The 23,704-nt window shown below is 35.7% G+C and overlaps 1 protein-coding gene across 1 annotated transcript in view; it reads left to right on the top strand.

Annotated features, from left to right (window-relative positions):
* Positions 1-23,704, top strand: part of pde11a (phosphodiesterase 11a) — a 97,581-nt gene that overhangs the window by 24,059 nt on the left and 49,818 nt on the right. The window contains exons 3-9 of the mRNA XM_015358865.2: positions 7,705-7,794; positions 9,897-10,037; positions 10,242-10,306; positions 13,536-13,668; positions 15,068-15,143; positions 21,677-21,744; positions 21,839-21,931. Coding sequence (XP_015214351.1) covers positions 7,705-7,794; positions 9,897-10,037; positions 10,242-10,306; positions 13,536-13,668; positions 15,068-15,143; positions 21,677-21,744; positions 21,839-21,931 — 666 coding nt within the window. The remainder of the gene's footprint in view (positions 1-7,704; positions 7,795-9,896; positions 10,038-10,241; positions 10,307-13,535; positions 13,669-15,067; positions 15,144-21,676; positions 21,745-21,838; positions 21,932-23,704) is intronic.

The following is a 23,704-nucleotide window of genomic DNA, read 5'->3' as shown; positions in this document are numbered from 1 at the left end:
TTCTACAACTCATCAGGTATATTCAGTAAATGATTTGTGAATAGTGGTGCTGACGTATATTCTTTCAAGATAAGACAACCAGATATGCCATCTGTCATCATACATTTGCTTTGTCTAAGAATATGCAATGATACTTCTCTTCAACATGTTATTAAAGTCAATGCTGCATTATACAATTGTTGCGAAAAATAAACTTGGTTTCATTTTCAGCTTACCATACTGCATTGAGTCCTTTTTTTTTGTCATGGTAATGGAATGTCCTTTCAATTATCTCTCTGGCGGTTTCATAATGTTAAGAGATAAAGTCAGCTTTCATTCAGTTTTTCACAAGAAACTAAATGCTGCAAAATAGAATAAATAAAAAATAAACGTGCCTTAAAGCTTTCAAGGTTGGAGGCCTGGAGGTTGAGATGTAGAAAAAGGTAGAACAGACATCTTTCCCCATAAATTACTATCAGAATTGCCAATGTTATCTACATGATAAAGTGCTGGAGTGTCCCTAGCACCTTCTTGGTTTGTTGTTCTTGTGTTAGCTTCAGTACATGTCATGCCGAGAGACCAGTTCTGTCTTGCTATTCTGCATATTCTTTCGTGGGTCTGTTTGGAACAATGTGACCTGAGAAGAAAAATTACATGGTCATTACAGGTCAACAACTGAGTGATGTAGTTTTGCTGTTATAGGTCAGATGCCGGCAGGAAATAACATTGATTCTTCATTTTAAATCATTTTCTGTACAGTGCTCCGGGTTATACAGTATACAGTAGTGCGGTTTTAATATAAGATGGCCAAGCACAGCCTTCATCAAAGGCTATGTAAGAAAATACCTCCCATTTCAGCATCCATTTTGTGAAACAATAAAGGCTATTTTTCTACTACTGAAAGTAAATGTGACCCCTCTTTTATAATTATTAATTAATTATTTTGACTCTTTTATAAAAATTCTCTAGAGATTTTGTTTTGTCTCTCTGTTCTTGAAAATATACAGTATTGAGGGTATTAGGTCATATCTGCAAAACAGCTAAAATATACAGTAAATGCTGACTACAGCTCTTTTAAAACTTTATTTTGGATCTTATCAGTAAGATTGTAAAATTGATATTGATAATAAACCTCAAAAAGCCAAATATTAAGATGATATAATGTATTGTAATGGCCAAATCATTAAGCCTTAAACCCAATTATTTTGACATAATTTATTTAATACATTAACAGCCATTTCGCATCTGAAATGACTGTAGCATATACAGTACTGTACATGACTTCTAAATAAAGGCTGAAAATAATAATTATCTATCGATCAAAAACAGAATAAATGCCATTTACTTGTTGCAACATTAAGCTAAGACAGCTAAGACATATCTGATCTCAACTATCTTTATTGGCATGTTTAATAATGATAATATACTGTAAGGGCCTACATGAGACATACAGTAAACAATGCTTTGACATGAACCAGTGAACTGTCCTTGGAGAGTCTAAGAAGAAACTAATATTTATTAAGTACATGTATTCAAAGATCCTTATTGAGTCTTTATTCATGATGTTGAAAACAGATTTCAAAGGCTTTTATTGTTTCTTTTTTACACTTACAGTTCCATTTAAACACAAATTCCATTTTATGTCAGATTCTACTGCTAGGCAACCACAAATTTTTTCCTATGTTGTTGTCATATTCCATTTTCATATCACTCTACAAATACATTTCTGAAGACTGGTTGAAAACAAATTCACATATCTAGAAAACACAACATAAATAATTTATTTAAACATATCTGTAACATTGTAAATCAGAGATTAAAATGGATTATGACTTTGTCTGAACAGTTTCCTTTCCTCACACAACTAGAAAACAGGATGAAAAATGCGATGTAAGTGAAAAAAATGTGTATGTAACACTGACATATACAGTATGAGACGTCTGCATGTAGATCTTTTTTTAATCTTAACAAAGTCAGTGGAAATGTTTACCAGTGTATCTCAAGAACTGAACAGTTTTCCCTTAAGTCATCTTATCCTTTGGACTACTGCAATCAGAAAATCCATAAATGTAATTTTATACAGCAGCAGGTAGGAGTAATTTTAAGGGAACATGTTCATTTGCTTTTTAGGGCTTTATCATATTTGTAACACAATGTGAAACATTATAAGAGGCAGGGCAATGGTTACTCAATGCTGCATTATTGTTCTTAAACTGCTGTAATTTATTTTTTAATTGGTGTCTGTCAGTTATTCAGCTATCCATCCATTTCTTATCTGTTTTTTCACTTCAGGGTACAAGGCAGGGTACACCCTAGACTAGATGCCATTCCACCACAGGGCAGACACAGACACACACTCACACTAGGGCCAGTTTTCCCAGAAGCCAATTAACCTACCAGCATGTGGTTGGACTGTTGCCGGGAAACCAGAGCACCCGGAGAAAACCAACACAAAGATGGGGAAAACACACGCACTCCACTCAGATAGTACCAGGGTCTGGAATTGAACCCAGGACTTCAGCACTGCAAAGAAACAATGCTAAGCACTGTGCCACAGAGCCTAGTTAAAACCTACAGTAATACTCTGCAAAGACATCAACCTCTTAATCTGCTCTCTGAGCTAAATAAAGGGAGAACCTTCAAACAGTGCTGAACTGAGAATAACAATTTATTTTCCCTGCCAAATGCAATTAAATCTAAAGTATGTTTTTGCTTCATAAGTATACTACTGTTTAGAAGTCTTACTTAGACAAAATAAAAATATATGTTATATATATGGTGTGAGCATCGCCAATCCACTCAACTACTATAAAAACTCTCACTGTTATTAATACAGCTTATTTTGTTTAATTTTTTTAATTTACATTGATCAGAATCTTTGAAAACTTGATCATCATACTACCATAAAGCCAAAAGGCTATTTTTGTACTAGAACCTACATCCTGTCAGGTTTCACCATTTTCCTAAAAACAAAATAGCTAAATATTCAACAGAGCATTACCAGAGATTTTTGTTTGATAAGAGAGATAGCAGCACTGTAAAAGGATTATTTCATTTTTTACATGTTATTTTTTTCTCAGTTAATATAATGAAACGTAGCCAAAATATTAGCTATGTATTCTGATGCATAGTTATTTTTAATGAATATCTTATCACATGTACTGAAATCTACAGTGCCGTTCCAATTATTTTTAATTATTGACTGTTACAATGATGTTTTGACGCCACACTTTTCTATTTCTATAATCGGGAAATTTGAAGATGCGCTGGCTCCTCCTCCTAAAATCATAGCTCCTCTCCTTTGTACAAATTTAGAGAGACACTGCCTGTACCAGCTGGATCCAGGACTAACACATACTGATGCTTCTTCTGTACACCTACCCAGCCTACAAAGATGTAACTGTGTGAAACCCAGAGCACCTTCAACCCATCCATTTTCTAACCATTTCATCCTGTTCAGGATGCTATCCCGGCAAGCAACGGACACAAAGAGGGATACACCCAAGACAGGACACCAGTCCATCACAGGGCACACATAGACACAGACATACATTTTTTCCAGAATTTTTTCCACTTTTTCCAGAAGCCAATTGACCTACCAGTACTGCATGTCTTTGGACTGTGGGAGGAAATTGGAACACCTGACAAAAACATGCATGAACACAGGGAGAACATACAAACTCCACACACATAGCACCCCACATCTGATCTGGAATTGAACTTAAAGAGCCAGTACTATAAAGCTGCAATGCTAACCACTGTGCCACCTAACTCATTAACTCTCTTGATATTCAGTCAGAAACATTTAAGACATCACTCAAGCCACTGTTACAAAATTGAAAGTGCAACAGATTGCAAGCAAATTAATGAACTTGTCAATTGTTGGCTAATAATAGTAAGACATGATTGTATTTCTTCAGCAACAAATACATTAAGGTCAGAGTTAACTGCACCACTTTGGCAGTTCTTTTATATGGTAAAATCTCCAAATAAAAGCATGTTGTTATCTCACTATATTTGTCTTTGCTATTTTATGAAAAATGTAAAGTTTAATTGCTTTGTTCTGCATGATTTCAGGGCACTGTGAGGGTCTTGTTACAATTGTACCAGTAATGTTATACAGAAGTGCATCCAAATCTGCACATTTGCTTATTAAATACACGTACTGTACAAAATATCTACAAAGCACAAATGATTTTTAGCAGTTGCTGGCTTTGGGCTGTTTATTTTTACATAGCGATATTAACGCAATCATTACCAAGTAAAAACTGTATTGTGGGCCTTTTTGTGTTGTCCACTCTCCAGTAGTTCTTATTTGTTTACAGTATTTATTAAAACATTCACTGACAACTTTTGCTTCACAAGGAATTTTTCAAATGTCAGTCTTGCCATTGCACAATTTTGTAGAATAAGCTTACTTATTCCTCTTTATTTTAGTGTAGGCTGAAAATTAGTAACTGATATACTGTACCTGTCAATCCATTTTCAATAACTGCTAAAGCCTAATACAGGGTCACGGTGATCTGTCTCAGCAGAAAACTGGGGCAAGAATATGTCTTGGACAGGACACTAGTCCATCACAGGACACGTTCAAGGAGGACAATTCTGACATGCCAAATAATCTAGAAAATGTGACTTCAGGCTCAGGGAGGAAACTGGAGCGCTCTGAGAAGACCTTCAGTACTTGGCAGCAAGGAAATCATGCAACCTTCATGTAGCGGTAAACCTAACTGGAATCAAACCCATCCCTTACAGTCTTCAAGGCAGTAATGTTAACAGTCACTTCACCATGCTGCTTAGTAACTAATATAAATGCAATTGTAACAGTCAGAATACAAATCTGGGAAGAACCTTAGACCCAAATCTTGCACTTCCGCTTGCGTGTATAGAAGTGTTGTCCCCAGGACTTCCCACAATACATCTCTCTCATAAACCTGGGATACACCTCTGTAGCAACTCCCTGGCACGATCCAGGGAGGGGGCAGCTGGGCAGTATCATCCTTCAGCAAGGCTGCCAAAATTCCCTTAGCCAGCGGAGCTACACCAAATACACTTATAAAGTCTCTCTCGTCTTTACAAGGATCTAACCAAACTGCTGAGTGATTCTGAGTTATTCTTCACATGGGTTTCAATGGAGAAACATAGAAGGTTCTCAACGAATAGAAGATTACTTGATTCTTTGTGATTAGCAGTAAATTTCACATTGGGACGGACCATACCTGTTAGTATGAAAATGTTCATTATATTTTACAAGGTGTGCACTTCTCCTCAGGACCTGCTTAAGATCCATGTAGGCCCTGGGCACCTCTGTTTTGTGGGCCCTTTGGTAGATATATGTTTTAAGGGTATATCAATTTTTGTAGGTAGAATATATTCAATTATCTTAAATATTTTTTCTGATACCCTGTTCTTGATATATATATACAAGAGGTGATCTTTGACAGTTTTCATCACAGAAATAAAAAAAAACATGACAAAATCATCCCTCCACCAATTTTCTAACCACTCCTACAGCTTATCCAACTCAGGCTCAGCTGCTATAGGTAACAAAATTATATAGCACAAAAAAAATCACATAAAAGACAACTTTATTTTTTACTGTGCCTATTGGAAAATATGGCCCTGTTTCTCCTCTGCTGAAGCCTTACGGCTGCTGGTGACTTTTTGATGTGGAGACTTCCATTGTTTCAGGTTCTCACCGTACAGAAAGCAGTAATATCCTGTCTAGACCCCTTTCTTTCTCCAGAGTAACAGTTGTACACAATCAATACAATAAGTGGATAGAAGAACATATGTGAAATATCAAATAACTGTAGCAGAAATAGGATGAGGCATGGAGTGGTTTTCTCAAGGTTGTAGGTGCACACCACAGCTAAAATCATTGCTGTTTATCTAGAAAAAGGTTCTTTAACTACATTTTTCTAAATCACCAAGCTGAACATAAGGGTACCAGGCTTTTCTGGAGATCACCCTCCAATCTCCTTGGGAGATGGACCCATTCTTTGCTGCGTCTGGATGTGATCTGATGACTATGTGCCACAGTAGCAAGGACAATCTCAAGCCTGAAGTCTTGAGTGTGTGTGACAGACAATGTATTCACTGAAATATCAGAAAAACACAAGAGACAACTTGCAATTCAAATTCTTCTTGAGTTAGGAAGGGTTAATGCATTTTTACAATCAGCGAGTATGTGGGGGTGGATGTGTTGAGCATGTCTCTGGAATTGAAGGTGAAAGTGGATGGTTTCTCACCTCTGTCATGGGCCATTAATGTCAGTCATGTTTATCAGGGTGAATTCTTTGATCTATAAGTATTGACAACCTTGTTACATAATGCAGAAGAGAATGTAGATTCACTCACATAGAATGTCCACAGGAGAAGATGTAAAGTCTTTGGTGATGCTATCCTAGACTGCATTCTTATAGAAATCATAGATAACATTAAGCATTACATTACTACAGACACCACAGAACAAGTTTATGTTCATCTAAAGCAAACAAGATTCATTATCCAAAATCCAAGTAAAGACGGGAGTTTTTTAAAGGTGTTTTTATAAAGGTGAGGTATGTTTACTGAAATGCTGTTATTTCTGTGTTTGATCAATTATTCTTCATCACACTTTTTAACGTGTCTGTCACCTTGTATTCTAATGTTTTTGCAATGCAGTAGTATAAAATCTAATATCCACACAATATACAAAATTACAGATTTGCAATAAGGTATTTTTTCAGAGGAGTGTTCCATCATCTGTTGGAGTTCAAGACAGCACTAATGCTTTGTCACTTTTCTTCTTCATATTATTGACCCTGGAATACTACAGTAAGTGTTAGTTTTAGCTATCAGAATCCACAGAGTCCACATAGAACTCGGGCCTTTAGCAAAGCATGTTAATAGGCAACATCAGCTCTAGTTTTATTAGCTCTGAGGCAACCTTCACTGGAAGATATGGGGCACTGGTAAATATTTGGAGCTCTGAATTTTCCTGTCATTCACTTCCCAATATTAGCTGATAAATGTAAAATGTTTCAAGCAAGAGCATAAATAATTATGCTGTATCATAATTTAAAGCACAAAATAGTAAAAGATTAATGAAGAAATACTAATATACAGGTTAACACAATACAGTGAAACGTAAATTTGTCTAGAAATTATGATTCGTTAATCCATGTCACCTTTCAAGCAATTTACATGGACTAAAGTAGTTCAGGTGGGTAGCTGCGTCAGCATGCGTAGGCTGCAAAGGAACAAGTAATACGTTTATTTAATGCTGAAAAGAAGAAAGAGAACACCTGAAGAAGGCTCCACGGCCGAAACGTTGTGTTCTCTTTCTTCTTTTTTTCAGCATGGAATAAACCTATTACGTGTTCCTTTACATGGACTAAAATTTGAAAAGTATAATGCAAAATATATACAAGGAAAAAAACAATTAGTGTTTACAATTAGTTGCATTGTGCATCATTTATTCTATTTATTCTACATAGAGTATATTCCACATATATTCTGTGTAGAATGAATAGAATAAATGCATAGTATCAAGGTCTGTAGGCCTGTAGGTCTGTAGTTAGGTCGGTAAAAATATTAGATTGTTCTGATCGAAAAAGTATTAGAGGTAATTGAACTTTTTCAGCCTTCATCAGAATGTTCTGCTGTGGAAACAGGTGTGATATACTGTGAAAAAGGTTCCTGTTGTAACTGCATTGCTTCCTGATCTGCGTGTGTTTCCAGGTGCTGCAGATGTATCTTCCATTCTGTGGGATTGCCATATCCAATGCCCAGCTGTTCGCTGCCTCTAGGAAAGAATACGACAGAAGCAGAGTAAGAGTGAATCCAGGACTCTGGACAGCGGATTGCTAGTGTATCCACTTCCTCTAGCCCATCACTCACTGCTAACAATAAGGTTCAACATTGATCCCCTCACATCCCACTCACTGTCACTGTGTTATATGCTAAAGAGACACATGTGTTTTTCATTAACTAAATGGACTCTTTCCTGAAACATTTAGTGCTAAATCTATAGAGTGGGAAGCAAAGGTTGGCATAGAGCTAGTTGGTCCAAGAGATAAATCACAAGAGATAATAACTGATCCTCAACTAGGCATCCATAGACTGCTTTTGGCATTATTTCACTGACTACTGATACAGTACATAAGGCCAGCGGTGGCCATTTAGTGCAGCCATGTTGTAATTGTCATTGTAAGTCCTTAGAAATTTGTAAATTGTACTTAAATCGGTAGAGTTTGGGGTGTGCGAGTCCTTGTGCCTCAGAGAAATAGTCCCCTCTGGATTCTAATGGAATGAAAAATATAAAAGTGTTTACAGAACCATTAACACTTATCAGCAGTATTATCATCGTGTAACAGGGCAAACAAATGGGGAGCAGACAAATGGGTCTGAGCCACTAGGGGGCGATGTTGAGACACTGTCTAAACAAGAAATGCCAACATTCTCACAAGGACATTGGAGAATGGACTGCACGTGTGGACACTGTTCCCTATTAAATAGTCACTCAGAGTAAACAAGTGTTGTCTATTCAGACTCACACGTGTCTCTGAGATGGTGTGAACTTAAATCTGGGGGAGAGTTCCATAGGAAGAGGGTGAGGGTAAAATAATAAGGTTTTGGTCACCCCCTTGGTATTGTATTTATTTTTAAGGGGAGTGACATATTTTACCGTTGCAGTGCTAGACCACCAGTAAGCATGAAGACAGGTACAGAGCCAACTGGCCTAAAAGGAACTAGCACGTTGGGATTTCCACGGTTACGTATTGGGGATGAAGGGTTAGGCGAGTCATTATTTGGACAGGTATGGGGAGAAGGAAACGTAATATCAGGGTATTTCCAGATGCCACCTTGACACCAATATATTTGTGGCCGTTCCCTCTGCTATGCTATCAATTAAGGGGGTTCTTTGATGCCCTGTAATATTATACATTTCAGACTACTTTTCAAATGCAGCTGGATGGGGGTTTAGAGCCCGTGGCCCAGATTATTTATTAAAGAGTTTCTGCACTTGATGACAAAAACATTTGAAGAAAATGTCCTTTTCAAGAGCAGAAAATGTGACTTAAAGAGCTTTAATAGGAACAGATAAATATTCATTTGTTTGATGTGTACTCATGAAAAGATTTCTTTTTTCTTCCAGTTCAGGTTGCAGATGTTTTGCCCCAGGTATATTTTGCTTTGGGAGAACTACTCTGAATTTGTCGCCATTGCCCCCTCTTCAGAGTACAAACGAGATAATATTGCTCTTCTGCCATTTTATCAATGTCCCTTACAGTTTGTAAATACTGTACATTGTAAACGTGCATATGTTCTTTAAGTTATCAATTCTTTATTATAATGTTAAAATATTACTTTTCAAATGTATTTACCTGCTCCAGCACATTTATGGGGAAGCTTACAGGGAATAATTTGAATAATAGAAAACAACTGAATTAAAAAATGGAATACTATATTACTCAATATGGATCTGCTCCATTTGTGGATTCAAGAGCAGACTCTTATTCTTGTTTTTTTTTAAGATAATGAGAGCTGCAAAAAAATATATGATTACACTAATTTAATGGAGTCAATAACAGAATTTTGCGAGGAAGATTAGATTCTATTCCTGCACACTTCCGCTCACCTACATATATATATGTCTCGCACCCAGGACTTCCTTTTGCATATCTTGCATCCCCATTTATGCTCTTGCAGTAAAATCCCTTGGCTCACACCTTGCAATGCTGCAGGGGAGGTTAGGATCTAACCAAACTACTGAACGGCACATTTCAGTCATGTTAATGCTTGCACTAGTGTTTCAGACTCTCTTTGAAACACTACCACCACCATTTTCGGTGGCTTTGGATGCCGACAGTATCCCTCCTGACAGTTCGTTTCTTATCGCAATTTTTTTTTTTCTCCTGCTTTCCGCCTAGGCTTTGCTCGAAGTTGTCAACGACTTATTCGAAGAGCAGACAGACCTGGAGAAGATTGTGCGGAAGATCATGCACCGAGCCCAGACACTGCTGAAGTGCGAACGCTGTTCTGTGCAGCTCCTTGAGGACATTGAGTCCCCGGTATGTAGGGAAATTACATTTGTTGGGGGGAGGGAACCCCCCAGGTTTTTGAAATACGTTTAGCACATTTTTTGTGTCATAACAATCAAAAAGTGGTTACTGCAATAGCAAGGACTAGATCTGTTTTACCAACAGAAGATGTTTCTCTAAGAATTATTTTAACCATTACTCTTTGAATTAAAAATATTTTTTTTCTTATAAAAGGTGGTGAAGTTTACCAAATCGTTTGAGCTCCTCTCTCCCAAATGCAGTGCTGACACTGAGAGCAGGTATGTCCTATGTATAAATGAATATTCAGTGTAACCTGGATTTCCAATATCGGTTAGCTTTAAAATACTCTTCTGCAAATAATAACCCCATGCAGCATTTTTAATCACATTTAACCAGTTAACAGGTGAATAGGTATTTTCTCAGGCAACAGTCAACGATTGAATAGCTCTTTAAATTCTAGCGGGGGAAGGACCATCAGCACATTGATTTTCTTATATTTTCTGCCTGAATATTTTTAAAGAAAACAGAAAGAAATCTGAATTGTGAAAACTAATTAATTCCTATCTCCCCATCAGGTAAAACTGACCACTGAGCGAATGACTGAGATGGTCACATTGCTTAGAGAGAAAATAAAACTTGTTGCCCCAAATTGGTTTGTGATGTTTCTGATATTATGTTAATGAATTATTCTTGCACCAATCTTAATCTGTTCCTCAAAGATTTAAAGTTGCTGTCCCTCCTCTAGATCTATGATTACAGAGCATTTTATGTATAAATTACCTTTAAAATAACCAAGCAATATGGAGTGTCTGTGGCAGAAGTTCTGTTTAATGTGCAGATTTCTACTGTCTACTTTAGGAGCAGTTATTGTAATGCAGTCTTCTTTTTTCACAATGTATAACATGCATCAGTACTCTGTATACTGACCAAAAGACTTGACAGAAATATTATTTCTTCGGTACTTATATTAATATTAATATTAATATTAATAGGGCAGTTTGTTAATAATGGCAACATTGTTGTCAAGGAGGTATGGACCCAGTCTTAAACTGTTTTAAAAAATCATATTTCTTCCTCATGAACATAAAATGTAAAACAGTGCCATAAGAAGAGGCATTTTTCTAAGAACCAGGTCTTGTTGTAAAAGCCAGTTGTTTTTAGGGAACATCTGGCATCTGATATATTTTAATTGTACAGCTGTTGGCTATATTACCACTATCAGTTCAATCTTGAGCAGAGACGTACTGTAGCAATCCCTGCACCATTGAAATGAAGCCAACTGATTGGGATTCAGCTGTTCCTTCATAGGTTTTCCCAACACATACTGTCAAATACAATGACAGAGGTAAGGAAATTAAATGTAAAAAATATAATAACATTTTATGTTAAATGTCCATTCTCTAAAAGAAATACGTTACATCTCATGAATGTATGAATTCCACTCCCACAGTCCACTTTGTCACGAAAGGAACCCAGGACCTAAAAGCAAAATTCCACTTGGAAATTGGAAATAATACTTCCCAAATATTTTGTACATTAATGCATCAAGCGTTTTAGATTCCTTAAGCTTGGGTGTGTGTCTTCAAGTAGTCTTTCCAGTCAAAATAAAGTATTCAGGCACCGGAACATGCAGAATGAAGCAAATTGTTGTTAACAATTAAAATTATTAGTCCAATTTTAAAAGCGAGAGAACAGTAAGCTGAAATAAAAACCTGGAAAGTGTGAGCTGTGACTTCATCCATCACTAACTGGAAAATGTCTGGGCAGGGATTTAAGCTTATAGTGCTGGTGTTTGTCTCTGTGCACACAGTAAAAGCTATTAAAAAGGCATTCTTTGCAATAATGTAGCAGTAAGTAATTTGTCAGTTTGCAGATTCTGTCTTTTTTTTTTGTGAAGAAATTAGGATATGAACTGTTTTTTCCAGTTGTTTAAAAACTTCAAGTTGCTGTCATTTTCATTTCATTACATAGCCTCTTTCATAACTGCAAGGACCCCTAACCCAGCCTCATGTTTGTCTGTGGTACTATAATATGTTTCTATTGAGAACATGCTTGGGGAGCTTAGTTAGACTGCTTTTCTCTGTACTTCCACATTTGTGAGAAAACTGGCAGAAACATACAGTTTGTTGTATCTTGCGTGTCTCTAAAGCTTGGTCATACTGTAAGTACCTAAAGAACACAACAGAGGCCTACTCTCATTTCTTTTAATTTCTTATGTATTATGTAACTTGCCTTTTAAGATGCTAGTATCTAGGAATTTCCGCATTCTCATGGTTAGCTTGTTGCAGAAATCTACTAAACATCATCATGGGCATGGAGAAATAATTGTCTCAGGAGACCCTTTAAATTTCACGGATTGACTAAATTACATTTTTTCACTAAAGATGGAGTTGTATATTTGGGTTAATACATTTCCTTGGGCATGTTTTAGCAGATCAAGCCCAACTGCGATACATCTTTGTAAATTATGCTGAAGATCTCTGAAAACCAAGTTAAGTGATGGAAATCTCCACTTTCCAAAGAAGGCTGACAATTAGAAAATTAACTTTTCATTACCTCATCAGATTCCAGAATGCTTAGCAATATTCATGAACTACTCATTAAATATTAATAAATAGTTACAGACATTTGCTTACAGCTAATGTCAGTGTGTTATGGGCAGGAAACTGCTGTGAGTTTATGTAAACACATAAATCCCTGTGAGATCTGACACATTTTAAATTTCTAATGTGTATGTATGCTTATCATAAATCAGTTCTGATACACAATACCTGTAAAATGTTTTATTTGTGCATATTGCATTTCTGCTACAGGGCCTTTTTCATTATAAAGGTGGATTTTTTGTTGTGAAATATTGATGATTTGGGCAAGATAGCTTAAAACATAGGCATCATGATTAATAGAATACTTTATGAATTGCTTCATCTATGGTATAAGAAATGCTGGGAGCTTTTGGAAGAGAAAGAATAATACTTTAACCTTGCCTCATACAGTGATAATAGACTTTCAGCATAATAAACAATAATAGTTGCTCAGTAGCTACAGTTATAAAATATTTACTAATAGATATGGAGAGCTAGCTTTACAAATGTCAGAGTTAACAGTGCTGATAACTCAATGAACATTCTGTGTCATCTTAAGGAAAATGCTGTGTATTATGAAAGTATACCACTTTCAGCTTTTAGATCTTTGTATCTCTTAGAGACTTCAGAAGTAGAGCAATGGACTCACTAATAACAATTTCATCTACTTAGTGTAACCCCAAAAGTGATGACTACATTCCATCCTTTCCATATATTAATAATAATAATAATCATCATCATCATCAATTTTACAGTACCATAAAATATGTTAAGTATACATATGTATTTTGTGTAATGTAGAATTACAATTGTTAAAAACTATTTTTTAATCTTAAAGTAGTGTCCATTGACAGATACTTTTCAATTAGTCTTTCTTTATTGTTGTTTTTTTTCCTTCTTCTTTCACGTTAACAAACCTGTATAGCTTCAAAGATAGCATAGAGAAGTCATCTTACTCAGACTGGCTTATCAACAACAGCATTGCTGAACTTGTGGCCTCTACTGGTCTTCCAGTTAACATCAGTGATGCTTACCAGGACCCTCGCTTTGATGCAGAAGTAAGTGTCTTCATCTGCGTTCGTCTTCCATACAGAATGCATGTAGAGTATATGAACAGAAGATTAAGTGGTGTGGAAAATGTGTCTATTAAAACTGAAGGTCACCTCAGCATATCTCAAATGAGCTTCAAACAGCTACACCAAAGAAAAAATCCACTGAATCAGTGGAGCCTTAATATTGTAGCCTTTTCTTATTATGAGCTGTGTTTACTCACCAACACTAACCCCAGCAAACAGCAGGCATCAGTCTGTCTGATCAATATTATATACATATACATATAAATGTAGCTTTTGCAGTCACTCCCCAGAAATGATGCACTGCTACACCTCCTAGCATACAACTCACATAACTCAAATTACGAACTACCATGTGAAAAGGGTGGTCCATTAAAGTGGACTAAAGGATTTTCACACTTTTTGGCATCCTGTGATGAGATGGTTTTGTCAAAGTTTCATTGTAAATTATGAGGTTAGTTTTACATGGTGTTTCAGGAATGAAGAATTTGAACTAAGCCAAGGCATATACTTCATCTTGAGTGGTCAAGACACACAAATCCAGTTAACCCAGACCTTAAGATGTTTGAGAAGTTTCCACCAAGGTATCTGAAAAGGAAATGATCTTATCCCACAGCAGTGAAACTGTTTGTCTTTTCTTTTTTCAGATGTGAATGACTGTTATTTTGAGGTTATGTTAAGCATGTTTAACACTGTCTGGCACAAACACATTGAAAATTTTACACTGAAGTGTTATTCACAACTCTTTTGTGAAAGGAATCCATTAACATTGCAAACTAGGTGTTCACAATCCAGGTGTTTCTTTTCATGTTTTAAAATAGTTTTGAATATAGCAGTGGATATAACAAATTGTATTTCTTTTCAAAATATTGGATACATGTTATACTTTCCTACATAGTTAAATGTATACCCTCTCTTTTTCTTCATCTTATTTTGTTATATAGGTGCTCATAAGCAGAAATTATTTGAAATGTTTTAAGAAATACTGACCTCCCTTTCAGTTCCAACCAGTTTTAAAATTGATAAGAATAATAACTAAGGAACGGCACTCAACATAATCTAAGATCCCTATGTAATCCAGTTTTGGCATTTGAATATATAATATTATGGTAAAAAAAACTATTTATTCTTGGAAATGTACTGTTCTTTTTACATAAAGAGGCTTAAAATATCTTTCAGGAGATTCTGTTGCTGTTGGCTTTTAAAATAAATTGTTGCATTTAAAAACCATTTTGTTTAAAGCTTATTATCTCATTAGCTGATCTCTTAATTGTAATCTAAATACATATTTTACTGTACATTAAAACTTTGATTAAATGTATGTCAGATGATTTGAAGCTCCATGTCAGAACAGTTTCAGTGTTCTATTTATTTTTTATTTTAGGCTGATCAGTTCTCCGGGTTTCACATCCGTTCTGTCCTTTGTGTGCCTATCTGGAACAGTAACCATCAAATAATCGGTACGTTTGCACTGTTACATTTCTCATTCAGGCTCTTTACAGACCTTTGTTCATTCACAGACCAAGTGACTTGAGATTCTGACAGATCCTTAAATGAAGATGTTCTGAATTTTTACATGATCCTTTGTTATTTTAATACAGAGAGAGAACTATCAAAAGCCGTATTGTTGAGTTTTTTATGTAAGACATCTTGGTGGAGATTTGATTAAAGCGTTTTCAAGAGAAAGTAATACTGTTATTGTAAGCATGACTGGAGTTTGTAGGTTTTCTTCTATCGTAAAAATAAATTTGTTGTGACCACTTTTTGACTTTTCAATATTTTATAAAATTCAAATTACTGTATGAAAATCAAGGAAATAAATTTGACTATACAGAGAATCCCTTATAGTCATACAAATGGATGGCAATGCCCAAACCATTTAGCAGCTGTTTTATTCAAATGAAATAAATTAGGCAAAAGAACATTCTCGATTCAGTAATTAGTTGCCTTTTTGTAATTGTGGAATTTCAAAATGTCTTCCATGGGTTTCTTGGACTGTAATATGACTATTATGGCACACCTGCTAATTTAGGCAAATAAATCTATATCTGCAGTTTTATCAGATCCTGTAAAACTGCTCCGTTAATTTTGAAACTAACCTAAATATGAAAACGTAGATTAACTTAATTTAATTTAGATGTGGTCTTCAAAGCTAAGCTGCTTTGTGCAATAGCCTTCAACTCCAGGACTACATAAGTGGAAATCTAGGAAGGAATTGAGGCATTGTTCCTTGACATACAGTATTAAGATATATATATATATTTAATTTCAAAACAGCTAATATACGTTGTTTCCATTTCATCACTCTCTGCCACATCCATAATTAGGAGTGCAAGCCACCAGATTCTTATTTTCAAGCTCTTGGATGAAACTAGCATAAGCAGGACAATGCTGTGTTTAAAGCCCATGAAGATCTCAGTCTGGAAGTCATTAGTTCTGTTTGGTAATACAAAGTCACAGGGGGGTGTCAGGGAGGCTGATGGAGTTGGAAGGAGACATCATGCCTATGCAGAAGGTCAGCAAAAGGGAGACAAGCTGTAACTCAGCAATGCGTAGGTGGAAGTTATCAGAGCTGAAAATTAAAGTCTTTGTTACTATACTACAGCATCCTTTGGTAAGCCCTGCACATTTTCACAGATAACAAACAATATCAAGGATACACCATTCAAGAGGAGTATTTTTCGTTTTATTAATTTATTTCTGGGATTCTTTACTGTTTTCCTGAAGACCTTTGAAATGCTTATGAAACAGGGCTTACACCTGTGATTGACTTTGTGTCAGTTTATTTTAGTTGTCAGCTGTATGATATTATTTTTTGAGGAGGCATTTTAGACCTTGAGAGACTTTGTCAAAAGGAGAAACGTTAGCTCTTGTAACAAAGGCACATGTCCTTTGATAACACTCATCATCTATCACAAGACAAACAGGAGTGAGTATAGGGGAGTTTATAATGGACAATCAAGGGATAGTCATCTTTTAAGTTTTCATAGTGGTGGACATTTTAAATAGAAAGCTAAGGTTATGTCTTTCTGAATGTATACATTTTTAAAATGAAGTATGCTTTATCGTGTGGCAAAATGCTGCACTCAGTATTGATATTCCAAATGTGTATATCCCAGCTGCGTATTGTTGTTTTGATAGGCATTGAAATATGGAATTGCACACTAATTTTGCTGTGTACATGCAGAGAATTTTTGTTATACCTGGAGAAACAATATTCGAAGCAACAACTCTTAACATCTTAAAAGTTTAGTCTCCAAACAGTCACTCACACTGTCACAAAAAAAATTGAGTAGGACAAATAAGGCAAAGGAATAAATATATCCAGTCCATTCTTGTCATTTGCCTATTATTGTACATACTGCAACAGAATGCATTTTTCTATGAAAATTGTTGACCATAGAAAGTGTTCTAGCATGACATCCAAATATCTATTAATTGCAGATTCAAAAAGTACATCAGATTTGTAATGTGGCCTGTGCAGTACTTAAGAAGACAGAACAAGCAGCAATGTATTAATGATAGGAATTTTTCTTTCTACACACAGTCGTTCCATTACTATCTAATGATGTGCCTGATCAAATATTGGGTATGCTCTGTGTTGGAATGTTCCAACAAGCAGTAGCAAACTTCTACCAATGTCAATAAACACCATCAGTACACTTCTGAGACATGATCGTATCAATTGCAACATCATAAATACCTGTATAGCCCATTTAGGACATCCACAAGAAATGACAGAGGCACTAGAGAAAAGAATTTCCTCCATAATTACTTTCCCTTTCACTAGTTATTTTGTTGTGTATCATATACAGTAGCTCAACGATAAACACCTGTCATTTCAAGCAGGTTCTTTTTTGAAGCCATGATTATGCTTGTGTTTTCTCTCCCAGTTAGGCGCTAATAGGACTCTGTATTCCAAAGGCCATATGAGTGAATGGTAGGCTCTCGACATATGCGAATTTAACATTTGCAAGTTTGCTTATTCGCAATTTGGTCTGGCCGACATGGTGTTGTGTGGAAGAAAAGCAGAGAGGGATGAAACCAAACTCAAGGTTGTTAACGGCAACTTTCAAATTAGCGGAGCAACAGATTAGGATGGTGAGAAGGACCGCAATAGCGGGTGAACCTCTCCCTGCTGCCTGCCCAAGTACACACTAACCAGCATCTGCAACTTAACGTGGTCTTGTTTTTATACTGTAATGCACACTCCAGACTCTGTCTCAGCAGTGTGGTGAATGAAAGAGTGGAGACAACTTTACAGGCTCACTGAAAGCTTTTATTGCTCATTTCACTGCAGCATGATAATCACAGAGAGAGAGCAGGCGAATGCAGAGGAGGGATTCATGTTGTTTATTTTAACGAATTGCTATATTTTGTGTGATTACTGTTGTTTCTTTTTGTTGATCAATGTTATTTAACTTCAAGCCAATATCCTAATCATCATATAATGCAGGGTTAATTGTGTATTTTAACTACTGTATGCCCACTACATACTATAATAAATTATGGTATATAAGGTACAGTATATGGGTGGACATGGTTATATGCAATATATACAGAATACTGTTTATTTGTGATAGTTGTCTGCTTCGAACCCTTGCAAATGTTGAGACACTACTGTACATAGAAACCTCAGACACAACTGACTGCTAGCATGAGGAGATAAACGTTTTAGGTTGGGATATTTTGTTGTCTATGCAGTGTGGTAGCATTTATAGGTCAATACATCCTCTAGGGAAGTGATTCTAAATTCTGGTCCTGAAGAACACCTGGCCTTTAATTCAACTGAGCTTGTAATCATAGAGGCTTATTCATCCCTGTAATTAAATTCTTGTGTAATTAGACATTACGTTTCTATGCTCAACCTTTGGTTTCAGAAAGGCTCTGTTTAGGTGTGCTGTTGAGAAGAAATTTAGCAGTCATAGTTCCATTCATGCTCTCCTTAACTTGTTTACATGGTTGCTGCCTTATTTCTGTCTAAACAGCTCTTCAAAGGTGACTAATTAATGATGTCCAGACATCTGTCAGAATGACACTGTCAGGCAATCCTTTAAAAAAATGGCTGTCCTCTACAGACATTCAATTACTTGCATTTATAATAACATAGGATAGTTTGCAAGACCATCTATGATTTGGTTGAGTTTCAGAAGTTAAGTGAACTAAGGGTCTCAATTTGTTTTTCAAACAAGTGACGGTATTGGATAAAAAACATAGCTAGACTTCCATATCTGTTTGAATGAAGAAGCACTATCTGTTCTCAGTTCTGTACTCAGTCGCCTGGCAATTTTCTATTAATGTATGTTTACAAAAATATAGTTACTAGGATTATGTAATTGTTAGGGTAATATAGTTAGCGTTAGTGGGCCAAGTGTCTCTTTTCTGGACTGGTGCCAGGGCATCTTTTTTATATGGTGACTAAAAATAAATATTTTCTGAAGAAAATCGTGTAAATGAGGGCAGAAAAGTCACACAGTGGTTATCACTGCTGCCTCACAGTGCTGAGGTCATGTGTGTGTCCTGTGATGGACTGGCGTCCCATTCAGAGTATGCCCTGCCTTGCATCCGTTGCTTGCTGGGATAGGCTCCGACTCACCTGTCACCCTGAATTGGAAGAAACTTTTAGAAAATGGATGGATGGATTTTTTCAATAAGGTTGTGCATTATGGAATGTTAACACAACATCCCCTCTTTTGAATTCTACACTGTTAACACAGATACATACCCTAGCAAGCTGCATTTTTGTTGCTTTCCAGGATTGTGTAGAAGAAGAAAATGATGTATGCAAATGCCTGAATGAGTGTAGACGTGAAACTCAGAAATTAGCTGATGGTTGATAATTACTAAGCCCATAGAACTTCTAAAGAGTCTCAATAACCAACTTATTTATTAAGTGAGTGGAGTTAGAATGATAACATGGTTATCCGATCTGTGTTGAGAATCACTTTTTTAGGGAGGATTTCAAGGAAATTGTTTTGAAGTATAAGGATGATTAATACCCCAAATACTTCATTTAAGCTTACTATAAATGTCCTTGTAATATATCAAGTCCTTGATGTGTAGACTTTAAAACTTCTTTAGAATCCTTTTGGCATTCAAGAAGTGTCTTTCAAACACAAGAAACAAATCTATTAAAGAAAATTAAAAAATGATCCCACTGAATGGCATCTCCATTGCATTGTACTTAAAATAGAAGTTAAAACTGACTACTCTTAACCTCAAGGGGCACATCATTTATGTTGTGATATTTCCCCTGAAACGGGCTAATTTGATAAATCTGACTTTCTTTCACACCTCCTTGAAGACTTTTAAACATTTTTGTAGAATAAAAAAACACGTATGTTACTTATTATAATCTTCATATTATAAGGAGTATTTTAAATTGTACATATCGTACTTTGTGTCAGCAAATTAAAACATTTTGGTCCTTTAGATAGAGAAAGATAATGAAGAAAGTGGTAAGAAGCCTTTTAGAGATATCCATTGTTATTAAGTTTTTCCTAAGCTGAGTTAAGATCGTTTTAGTGTAGAATAGTGCTGTGAGCAGCCAGTGTTTGTTCCACTTAAAATCTTAGTTGAAGGAGTTGTTTCTTTATTTCAGCACATTTTTGCTGGCCTACTCTGTCATTTGAGAATCATTCTTGTCAGTCTTAGTTGAAAATGATGTTTGCCTTGCTTATTGCTTGCTCCGCCAAATGTAGCTTCCCAAGAGTCTTATTTTCTCAACTGAATGAGATTCATGAATTGCACCACTACTACACTGATTTACAAATGTACTGATAGTGGTGTTGCAGATGTGTTTGTTACCATTTTCCATTAATGTGCAAGACTAAAATACACAATATGTTTACTAAATATTTTTTATATATACAGTAAAACAGCTTAATTTGGAATGGGCATTACAAGCCTTTTAGGTTTTTACAGAGGAGAGCAATTATATATTGCGCTGGGATACATGATAAAATGACCAACAGGATTGATATACATCAATGGCTAGACAGGACTATACAAATGAGTCAATGGATTTAAAGCAAAAAGTAGTTAATTTCCAGTCATGCCCAAATTACATCTTCCTTTATTTAAAATACCTCTTGACAATTTAGAGCACTAAAAACTAGTAACAAAATAATACACATTTTTTTATATCAAGAATAGAGATAGAAACCAGGAAAAAGAGAAACAATGAGATCAAAATAAAATATAATATATACATTATACTGTATATAAGCATAATTAACTTGAAATGAAATACAAACTGTGAGAGCCAAGGAGCAGTGGAAAACAATTTTAACTAAATGCCATTTTCATACTCTCAAATCTAGAGAGCCAGCAAGATCTTAATGCATCTCAGCAGAAACACACAGATCTTTGCTTAAGACCTTGATACCATACAGATATTTTTCTTCAGCATTCCTTCACAAGTCTCAGCCATATGTCTCCACTTCCCTGGTCTGCTTTCATATGAAATTTCAGATTCAATTTACAGGCTCTTTCCTATACCCTTAAACTGAAATCGTTCCATTTAGTTAGGGTTTTTCACAGGTATTCACTTAAGTAGCTCCATATAATATTGTGTATTCTTTCAGTAACAAGAAAACATAGTGAAATTATTTCAGCATTTAGTACCGTCGTCTTATTTTACTTGTATTACACTTATGATTGTTTTCTGTATTCTCTGAATGTAGAATAAAAAGTACCTAAGAAATTATAATAAGAAGCAACTGAATCTTTACCCTTCCAATTTCACAAGTGCACAAGGAGAACTGGTTTATCAATTACTTTAATTAATGTGTGGGTGTGATTTCCTGCTAACTGGAGTGTGAAGTGTGAAAATGGATTATGTATATGAAACAGCAGTGGAGTCAAACTGTACATTTGGCAAAGACAAAACAAATGAGCTTTTGGATAAGAGCTAATTAGAACAGGTTTGAACAGAAACGGGCCTGTGAGAATTCAGCGGCAGCCACCACTGTGATTTGTCTTTTGTGTGCAGGGGTGGCTCAAGTCTTGAACAGGCTTGATGGGAAACCGTTTGATGATGCAGATCAACGGCTCTTTGAGGTACTGGCTACCCATGCTGTATAACTATATGTACAAATATTTATTTGATTCTAATCCTGAGCTAAAAATAAACTTGTGTTTTTAACCCCCACAGGCTTTCGTTATCTTCTGTGGACTTGGAATCAACAATACAATAATGTATGATCAAGTGAAGAAGTCTTGGGCAAAGCAATCTGTGGCCCTCGATGTAAGATGTTCTTCCCCTTCATCTCTCCAGAAAAATGTTCTTTTAGTTCGGAAAAAGGGAAAAATGTGCTTGTTAGGTCATTTTAAGCCTTTTTATACGAAGCTGGTAATATGTTAAGTGTAGTGAGTGAAAACAGGAGAGGTACCATATTCACAAAAACTGTGCACAATGCATTCTGTTCTAATAGAAATTAGATTATGTTGTTAAAGTACAAATTGCGTGATTGATGTTCTTGTATATGATTATAGGCTTAAGTTTTGTTTTTTCAGCATGATTTTTGAATTTTGGTATGCACATAAAAGGACCGATCATTCTCCTGATAAAAGGTGGCATTTAATATATTTCTAAGTATCTTAAGACTTTTATCCAGAGCTTTCTAAAATTTCTGATTTTGTGCTCTTTGTTTAATAACTTCACAAGCATCTTACTATAGGATAGTGATAACCATTAGTATTGACCAGTTGATAGTATTGTAACATAATGTTTACACAGTGATCTGATTCAAACATCCAGCCTTTTTGGCTACCTTAACCCATTCTTAATGCTGGTGAGTCACAGCTCTGCTACATTAAGTATTTATTGATACGCTAAAAAGTGAGACAATAATGTTTCTTAAAGGTGACTTTTGTAAAGCTTTTGATGTGGAACAAAGGTTCTGACAAAGCAGACTAAATGTACTTTTTTTCTGCTGTTTGAGTTGACACTAACATAATGAAACCAATTCCAGAGCCACTATTCCATTGTTATAATTAGTATTTAATACTGAACAGTGGCAGCACCAGTCATATTTTTGTTCCTGCTGGGTGGGATTAAATTGATGCTATGTTTCATTGTATTTTAGCTAGTAAGCTCTTTTAGGGTGAGGTAGAAGGCACCTTCCATCTTTATTTTTAAGTTTCGTTTAAGAGTCAAGCAGCCTTCAAAGATCTCTAATGTGTGTTTTGTTAGTGTCTCAACAAGCAAGAATTCTGAAAATAAAATTACTTAGTTAAGGCTTTCACCATAAGAGTAGGTAGGAACTATATTGCTTTTCCTCCAGTGGAAGAGGGTGTCAGGCGTTGTTTTTCTTTAATAAAAAGGTGAACTGTACATATCGTGAAGATTAGGCACTTCTCTTCAACAGAGAGAATTACTTGGTTGTGCAGACAAACCCAGAAGGATTTTTAAATGCTTCAGCTATTTATTCTCTATCTTTAAAAGCAATAATGTACATTGGGGAAGCATTATAAAACGAGTAAGGAGGCAGATCAGAGCTTTTGGCAGCACTGAATAAACATGAGTATACTTCATCAAATAACAAATGCATAAGCTGTAAAAGTTATTTCAGTGTAGATATGAGAAAAGCACCTGCAGGGACATCGGCTCTAAAAATGATGTGGATCTGAGCTGACAGCATGTTAGTCTCCGTTGCTGTACAGCCAGGAACGTGCTTAGCACATACTTATTCAAAAAGCTTCTCTTTTGATCCATACCTTTTCTCACTTCATATAATGCATTTTTACTTTGTATTTAGTTAAGAGAATATGCCTCAGAGCCGATAAGCCGATAAACTCCAGAGTAAACATTGCTTATTTACTCTCCACTGGAAATAGCCGGTCATTTCCTTTGTTTCACCATCACCAATAGCCACCTCCAAAACACCTATTGAATATAATATTTGTGGATTACTACTAAAGGTAATGGATTAATACTTTAAGGGCTGCAAATTCCATTCATGAACACTTTACAGCTATCTATTAAAAGAGTATCAATACAATATTTATAGTCTGGTAA

The sequence above is a fragment of the Lepisosteus oculatus genome, chromosome 12 (assembly GCF_040954835.1).
Source record: "Lepisosteus oculatus isolate fLepOcu1 chromosome 12, fLepOcu1.hap2, whole genome shotgun sequence".
In the NCBI taxonomy this organism is placed as follows: Eukaryota; Metazoa; Chordata; class Actinopteri; order Semionotiformes; family Lepisosteidae; genus Lepisosteus; species Lepisosteus oculatus.
This window is presented reverse-complemented; position numbering and strand designations above follow the sequence as displayed.